General features: G+C 40.9%; 1 protein-coding gene across 1 annotated transcript; it reads left to right on the plus strand.

Annotated features, from left to right (window-relative positions):
* Positions 1 to 340: 340 nt before the first annotated feature.
* LOC113701630 (translocase of chloroplast 159, chloroplastic-like) lies at positions 341 to 4,598 on the plus strand. The gene has a single exon (XM_027222379.2). The coding sequence runs from the start codon at positions 626 to 628 to the stop codon at positions 4,337 to 4,339; it is 3,714 nt and encodes a 1,237-aa protein (XP_027078180.1). The 5' UTR covers positions 341 to 625; the 3' UTR covers positions 4,340 to 4,598.
* The last annotated feature ends 4,448 nt before the right edge of the window (positions 4,599 to 9,046 follow it).

Below are 9,046 nucleotides of genomic sequence, written 5' to 3' on the forward strand. Positions count from 1 at the left end.
AATCCCTGGGTAAAGTGTATACATATATATATATATATATCTTATACTGTCAACATTGGATAAATGATAATTATGTAAAATTTGAATTTAAAATATAATTTTTGTATACATGTCATAAATCCAATGATGATAGTGTATACACTATCAGTGTTTATAAGATTTACTCATATATATATATATATATATTTATATCCAAAGTGAGAGATTTAAAGCACTAAAATGTGACTCCCCAAAACTTGCAAGGGGCAAATCGTGATTAACCCAATTGACAGTAACTCCGAGTAAAAATAAATCAGCATCAATAGGAACAAAAGTCCCACAAGTAAGCGTTTCCGAATTTCCTCAAAACGCCAAAAAATTGGGCACCAAAAATCCTCAAAACTGAAAACCCCAAATTCTCTTCTTCTTAACCCCTTCTCCTCTCCTCAGCCCTCCCAGCAACCTTATCCTTCGTCTCCTTATCTTCTTCACGTCTCCTGTTTTCTTCTTCCTTTCATTCCTCGAAACCCTTATCAAGAAACGTCCCAAACTCGAAACCCGCAAGAACCCACCATCGAAAGGTGGGCAAAGTTTGTCACCCTTCAATATATTAGTTGCACAAGCAAAGGGAGGCTCTCAAGCTCCAATGGACTCGAAGGAAGTGGCTGCTGCGTCTTCTCCGGTCTCAGGTTCTTCTCCTAATAATAATACTGGTTTTGAAATTGATATTGATACTGCTCCTAAGGTTGGTAGTAATTTGAATACTGATATTCATGGTAGTGGTAGCAATGGTAAAGTTAATTTTAGTAGTGCTTCTGATGATGAGGGGTTTGTGAGTGGTGAGGAGGATTTTGATATGGCTTCGGAGAAGCCATTTGTGGCCGGCCCTGATGAAAAAGAAAAATCCGACGGCCTTGCGGGGGAGAATTCTGACGGCCCTTTTGCGGCTTCGTCGGATGTATCTGTCCCAATCGATGATAATAGGGCTGCTTCTGAGGTTTTAGTTGGTGATAATGTCGAAAATGTTGATAAAGTTGGGGAATTAGAGGATGGGAAGGATGTTGAAGGAGGTGAGGGCGAGCCGGTGAAAGAATCTCAAGCTGTTGGTGTAGGGGATAGTCTTTCTGATAATTTGGATGAAAGTGTTGTCGAGGGCTTGGAGGGGAAGCCTGAAGCTCCTCCTGTCTTTGCTGGGGATTCGGTCTTGAATTTGGATGGGAGTGGTGGTGATAGTCAAGGGGGCACGATAGAGAGTTTTGGGGAAAGGAATGGAACTAGTGCCGGTGAAAAGGAGGAATCAAAACAACTGGAACTATTAGTGAATGCCAGTGAAAGAGAGGAACCAGAACAAGCGTCACTTGTGACCAATGCCTGTGAAGTTGCAAATCATGATAAGTCAGATAGTGCAGCGGTTGATACCTCCACCGTCAAAAATGGTCCTCAACCAATGGAAGAGAAGAATGTTGAAGGGATTCCTGAGACTGGAATGGAGCAATTGGCTGTATCAGAAGCTAAAGAAAATGGCACTGTGTCGAGCAGTGGTGATGCTGGGGAATTACTAGGTGGAGATCAAATTCAGGCTGGCAAATCTGTTGACGAAGGAACATACGTCAGCATTCAGGATGATGGATTGGAAAAAAGTGAGACTGGCATTTCTCATTGGCCTGAGCATGATAAACCAAAATCAATTCATGATGCTACAGAAATAGTAGAAGCAGAAGATGAAGCTAAGATTCAGATGGGGGAAGAAGCTGGCCTTGAAGGCTCAATTTCAGATGGGGATAATGATGGTATGATATTTGGAAGCTCTGAAGCAGCTAAACAGTTCATTGAGGAGTTGGAGCGGGGATCAGGTGGTAATTCATTTTCAGGTGCTGATACTTCTCTGGATCAGCCACAGAGAGTTGATGGCCAAATTGTCACAGACTCTGATGATGAAGTGGACACTGATGAAGAAGGAGAAAACAAAGAATTATTTGATTCTGCTGCCTTAGCTGCCCTCTTGAAAGCTGCGACTGGTTCTGACTCAGATGGGGGAAGTATCACAATAACCTCTCAAGATGGATCTAGGCTGTTTTCGGTAGAGCGCCCTGCAGGTCTGGGATCTTCATTGCGGTCCTTGAGACCTACTCCCCGACCAAACCGCCCCAACATCTTTACTCCGTCCACTTTTTCAAACAGTGGAGATTCTGAGAGCAACTTGACCGATGAGGAGAAGAAGAAGTTGGAGAGGTTACAGCAGATCCAAGTGAAATTTTTGAGGCTTCTGCACAGGCTAGGGCTTTCAACTGATGAATCAGTAGCAGCACAGGTTATCTACAGATTAACTCTTGCTGCAGGAAGGCAAAGTGGTCAACTGTTTAGCACTGAAGCTGCCAAAGCAATGGCGCTGCAGCTTGAAGCAGAGGAGAATGATAATTTGGACTTCTCCTTGAACATACTGGTTCTTGGCAAATCTGGAGTGGGAAAAAGTGCTACGCTAAACTCAATTTTTGGGGAAGAGAAGGCTCAGATTGACGCATTTCAGCCTGCCACAACTACTGTGAAAGAAATATCTGGATTTGTGGATGGAGTGAAGCTTCGGGTTTTTGATACACCTGGCCTCAAATGCTCAGCGATGGAACAGTCTTTCAACCGCAGTATCTTGTCCTCAGTGAAGAAATTGACCAAGAAAAATCCACCAGACATTGTCCTTTATGTGGACAGGCTGGACGCTCAAACTAGAGACCTCAATGATCTGCCACTACTGAGGACCATATCTGGCTCTCTTGGATCCTCAACCTGGCGAAGTGCTATAGTGACCCTCACGCATGCTGCGTCTGCACCTCCAGATGGACCATCTGGTTCCCCTATGAGTTATGAGGCCTTTGTTACTCAAAGATCTCATGTTGTTCAGCACTCTATTGGGCAAGCTGTAGGTGATCTCCGCTTGATGAGTCCAAGCCTTATGAATCCTGTTTCACTTGTGGAAAACCATCCTTCATGTCGGAGGAACAGGGAAGGCCAGAAGGTGCTACCTAACGGCCAAACTTGGAGACCTCAGTTGTTGTTGTTATGCTATTCAATGAAGATTTTGTCAGAAGCAGGTTCCCTCTCGAAGCCTCAAGATCCATTTGACCACCGCAAGATCTTTGGATTCCGGGTTCGCTCACCGCCTCTTCCATATATGTTGTCTTCAATGTTGCAGTCCCGTGCACACCCAAAGCTTTCTACTGAGCAGGGTGGGGAGATTGGTGATTCTGATATCGACCTGGATGATTTGTCAGACATAGACAATGATGATGAAGATGAGTATGATCAGCTTCCTCCTTTCAGGCCTCTTAGGAAAGCTCAAATTGCAAAGCTCAGCAAAGAGCAGAGGAAGGCCTACTTTGACGAGTATGACTACCGGGTGAAGCTCCTTCAGAAAAAACAATGGAAAGAGGAACTGAAGAGAATGAAAGAGATGAAAACAAAGGGAAAGGATGCTGAGATTGTCAATGGTTTCACGGAAGAAGATGCAGATTCAGCAGCCGCAGCTCCCGTGGCAGTTCCATTACCTGACATGGTGCTGCCTCCTTCTTTCGATGGTGATAATCCTGCCTACAGATACCGATTCTTAGAGCCAACTTCACAGTTTCTAGCCAGGCCTGTTCTGGATACCCATAGCTGGGACCATGATTGCGGGTATGATGGTGTCAATGTTGAAAACAGTTTGGCTATTCTGAATCGCTTTCCAGCAGCTGTCACTGTTCAAGTCACAAAAGATAAGAAAGATTTCAGCATTAGTTTGGACTCCTCTATTGCTGCTAAGCATGGGGAGAATGTGTCAAGCATGGCAGGATTTGATATCCAAAGTATTGGAAAGCAGCTTGCATATGTTGTCCGTGGTGAAACCAAATTCAAAAATTTGAAGAAGAACAGGACCGCTGGTGGGGTATCTATAACGTTCTTGGGGGAGAACGTGGTCCCTGGGATCAAGATTGAAGACCAGATTACTTTGGGCAAGCAGTATGCCTTGGTAGGCAGCGCTGGGGTTGTTAGAGCTCAGCAGGACACTGCTTATGGAGCCAACTTTGAGTTGCAGCGCAGGGAGCAGGATTTTCCTATTGGCCAGGTCCAATCCACATTCAGCATGTCAGTGATCAAATGGAGGGGGGACTTGGCTCTAGGTTTCAACAGTCTAGCTCAGTTCTCTGTCGGGCGTGGTTCAAAAGTTGCTGTGCGTGCAGGAATAAATAATAAGCTTAGTGGACAGGTTACAGTGAGGGCAAGCAGTTCAGAACATCTCTCTCTTGCACTCGCAGCTGTCATCCCGACTGTAATTTCCATCTACAAGAAACTGTGTCCTGGTGTTGGCGAGAAGCACTTGATGTATTAGCTCCCTCTTTCACTTGGTGTTGCCTTGATCAATACCAAACGGCTTCATTTTGGAGCTTCTGCAGATTTTTTTTGTCATCTTGTTGGGTAACATTTATGTCATCTAGTTTAGAACTGCAGCTCATTACTAGAATTTACATGTTTTGGCGTGACGTTGAATGTGAGATGGAACTAAGAGGGTATAATTTCATTTTTCAACTCCGAAAATTGGGTACCAGAATTCATTATGGTTATCATCGAAGGCATGAATTTTGCTATGATTCCTTGGATTTCGTCCCTCTCTCTGATGCTAAGTACTGATCACAGTAATATCATAAATTTATAATTATTTTGGTATGCTGACTGTCATAAGATTAAGGGTTAAAAACAAAAAAGCCTCTTATGGTGTACATAATATGTAAAAAAGTTCCCTGTGGTTTCAAAACATAACACCTCATATTTTGAATTAAATTATAAATTAACAAAATTCGTTAAATTTAATGAAATTGACGGTTTTAGCCGTTAAACTTATCGGATTTCGTTAAGTTTACCGTTAAGTTTATCGAATCCCGTTAAGTTTATCAGATTTCGTTAAGTTTAACGAATTCTGTTAATTTATAATTTAGTTCAAAACATGAGATGTCGTTTTGTATGTTTTGAAACCACGGTGGCTTTTCTGTGTATTACATGTATCACAGGAGATTTTTTTGTTTTTAACCCTAAGATTAAAATGCCCTATGGGGAAACTGGTCAAAGCAACAGTTTCGTGGGAAGATTGTCCAGAAGTTAGTACCATCCAAGATAATAATTGGTGAACTCCTATTGAGATGATCTACGCAATGGTGGACCAACTTGCTAGGAGATGTTGATCCTTAATAGCCAATGCACAAGGCTAAAGCAACACATAAAAATAGCAGGCCATGAACAGAAGTTTATTCTCATCAGAACAGGGTAATTATGCAACACGAAGGAAACAGATAATAAAACTTGAAATACAATTCCTGAATTATACGTCACTGATAAAAGAAGCTGGAGAGGGAGGATTTGGAATGTCCATGGGTGCCTTCGAGCATAAGAACTTTCTTCATGGATGGACAAAGGGCTGGCTCATTCTGAATGCACCAGACAGCAATTTTGATCATTCTTTCTAGTTTTGTCATGTCAACAACCTCCTCGTTCCCACCAATTTACGCAGTTTACCATCCATGAAACAATTGTAAGCCGACATTTCAAGAATTGCTTCATCCTCAGGCAGTCTATAATCTGCTTTTTTCCGACAGCAAATGATCTCTAGCAGCACTATTCCATAGCTATAAACATCTGCTTTAACTGTCACTGGCAAATTCCAATGCCATTCTGGTGCAACGGAACCCCTTGTTCCTCTTACCCCTGTATAAGTTCTTGTTCGGTCATGATCTAATGGCTTTTCCAATCCAAAGTCAGATATCTTCGCGCACCTGCAGTCATCTATAGGTATATTTTGAGGTTTGATGTCACAGTGGATGATTTGTGTCTCATACTCTTCATGTAAATAAAGAATTCCTCTTGCAATGTCACAAGCAATTCTGATTCTTTCGTTCCAACTAGCGTGATTTTCTGGTTTGAAGAGAATATCCATTACTCGTATGTTTATATACCAGAAGCCAAGCAACTGGATGAGATTGCGGTGGTGTGTTCTTCAATATTTATCTGATCTCATTTTGAAACTCTTTTTTCCCCTTCTGCTAATACTTTCTGTGATTTCTTCACAGCCAATACCTTCTCCGAATTTGGCAAAATCCCTTTGTATACAGCACCAAATGCTCCTCTGCCCAACTCATCTCTGAATTCATTTGTTGCTTGCTCTAGATCAGTGAAGGTGAAGGCCCTAGGAGGCATCCTCAACAATTTGACATTCCCATTTTGCAATATCCTTTATAGGCCAATTCCTGAATTTTGTGAACATAAACCCCCAAAACTACAGACATCAGGAGTTCAAATACAGCAGGTGAAATCTCAATTAATGACTAGGATACCCACATGAACTTTCTTTTTATCGTTCTTCGAAGGATTACTGGGAGGATTACTAGGAATTACACCTTCATCGATGGATACAACTCCGGGTCAATCTCCTAAAGTCTTTTTTTTTTTATCATATATTCTGAAATTGAAAAAAATCATCTAGAGATATATGAAATTGTCAATTTGGTATTGAAGACACTATATAATACACTGTAATTTATCCTTACGATGATTTTACATAGAAATGTAATCGAGTCTATAAAAGCTAACAAATGAAAAATTAAATAATACTGAAAATAAAAATTCAAATTGAATAACAAATAATATTTGATTAGGGACATGCGAACATAGCATTTTAAAGCTAAAACTCGATTCAATTTACTACTCGAACAAGATCAAATTGAGCCAAGTAATCAAGTTTGAGTCGAAATTTCACAAGTTAAGCATCGAGCTACTCTCTTGCACCCTAAATTCTACTGCTCAAACCAAAATGAAAATTATACGAAAAAAAGGGCAAGAAACATTCATCAGCATAATATAGTCAAAATAACATATTGACCCAAGTCAAACCTTATTATAGGATATCAATAAACTTTAATTAATAAAAGGGTCTACCTAACAGGTTAATTGATACAAAAGAGGGAAAAAGAAAAAAAACTAAGGAAAGAGCAAGAGCCAATTTCACTTAACCAAATATGCAGAATTGCCAAATATTTCTTTTTCTTTAGAATATTTTGACTTTGAGTGCATAACCTCAGCCCGAGGTCCAATCTGATATGGGCCTTCTTAACATTGTGTTGTTGGATGACTTAAAGGCGTTGGCCGCGAGCACCATTCATAAGCGCGCTTTCTTCTTTGACGGTAATGAGAAAAAAAGGAAAGTTTCCAAAACCTGTGTTCCTTATCCTAAGCGAATTGATTTCGACTTTTCCGTTAAAATTCAAATCAAATCCATGTCCTAACCAGATCTGGAGTCTGCAATTCCTATATAAGAATTAGAGTTCATAACGTTAGTTTCACATGATTCATACTGGAGTATCATTCTTGAAAAAACCCCCTCCGAGAAAAATGCAGCAACAGCAGTTCTATTCACCTGCTCTTCATCAGCATTATCATGACTACCAAACTTATCCGCCAAGGATTCGAGAAAACATGGGAATTTACGACGGACATTATGTTTTCTTCGCCTTGCCTGATCAGACTCCTTTTTACCCTGTTCCGTCAGCTTATGACTTCCCAGTTTATCCTCAATTCATTCAGCCAGGTTACGATTCTCGCGATTTTTTTCTTCCTGGCCCTCTGCAATACTACTACAGTTATCCTGCTGGAGCGATGTACTATGATCAGAATAACAATTACTATGTTAATCAAGAGCAAAACCTCCAATTGCCCCGGAGCCATCTTCAAGAATCTGATCAGGGACCGGAACTCCTCTCCCGTTTTAGCTTTGCACCAGAAGATGAGACTGTCATACTTGATTTGGATGCGGAGGAGCACTACCCACTTGAGAACCAGCTTCAAGAATCTGATCATGGACGAAATAGTCACTTACGATTGAGCGCGAGCTTTGCACCAGAAGATGATACTCCCCTACCTGCGTTGGATGTAGAGTTCGTCAATGAGGAAGGAAATCTTGCCAGCGTCACGACTTTGATTCCTGCTGATGACCCAATTGTTGAGTTCCTGCAACAATTGGTTCCAGAAGACAGGATTAGTAAAAATAGTGGTTTGCCGGAAGCAGCCATCTCAGAGCATCCGAAAATCAGAAATTATCAAACACTTGCTGATCAACAACCTGAAATTTGCGTAGTTTGCCAGTGCGAGTACGAGAATGGGGAGACAATTGGAACTCTAGAATGCGGGCATGAGTACCATGCCGGTTGCATCAAAAGGTGGTTAATGAAGAAGAATGTTTGCCCTCTTTGCAAACGTGAAGGAATTCAACAGAAAAGCTAGTTGAGAATTTAAGAGCAGTTCTGTTTCTCAGAATCTGGAAGGCTCTCCTCCGCTTTCTGGATTCTTTTTGTATTATTCTTTATTTTGTTTGGATTTGTGACATAAGTTAGGAAAGCTATGAACTTTCTTTGTTTAACTACTGTTATTGATCTATATTTGAGTTGCACAGAAATTCTTGAAGTTTGTTCCTGAATTTGCAAACTAAGCCTACTATGTGATACGTTTGAACTTTTAAAACAGAGTTTAAGGTTCTGCAATTGCAAATTTTAAAGGAATTTTTTTTGGATTTGTCATCTGATGAAGTTGCTTCTCAAATATCATCTTAAAATAGAGTTTAAGGTTCTATAATTGCAAATTTAAGGAACTTCTTGGATGAGTCATCATGACTTGAGAAATTATGGAGTGCTGATGTGCTATGAACCTTAAGGAGCAATTGACTCGAATATTGCTCTTGGCAAGGTCAAGTAATCCTCTAAAATGCAGAAAGGAAGAAGTTCGTGTCTCTGTCCCTGTAATTCGGATTTCTCTTGCTGTTCTAGGAGTTCTGATATCTGTAATTGCCGGAGTTTATGTTCGTAGAAATCAGGTATGGGCTTATAAGCAGATATTACTACGATCAAGAAATGTTGAATTTCTTGAGAATGTGGCTCCAAGGGCCTGTACTTTTGCTGACTTGGAGCAAGCAACAAATGAATTCAGAGAAGTGTTGGGCAGAGGAACATTTGGGGCTGTGTGCAAAGGGATTATGCCAGATTCTGAGAAGGTTGTGGCT

This window comes from Coffea arabica, chromosome 7e, assembly GCF_036785885.1.
Source record: "Coffea arabica cultivar ET-39 chromosome 7e, Coffea Arabica ET-39 HiFi, whole genome shotgun sequence".
Taxonomy (NCBI): Eukaryota; Viridiplantae; Streptophyta; class Magnoliopsida; order Gentianales; family Rubiaceae; genus Coffea; species Coffea arabica.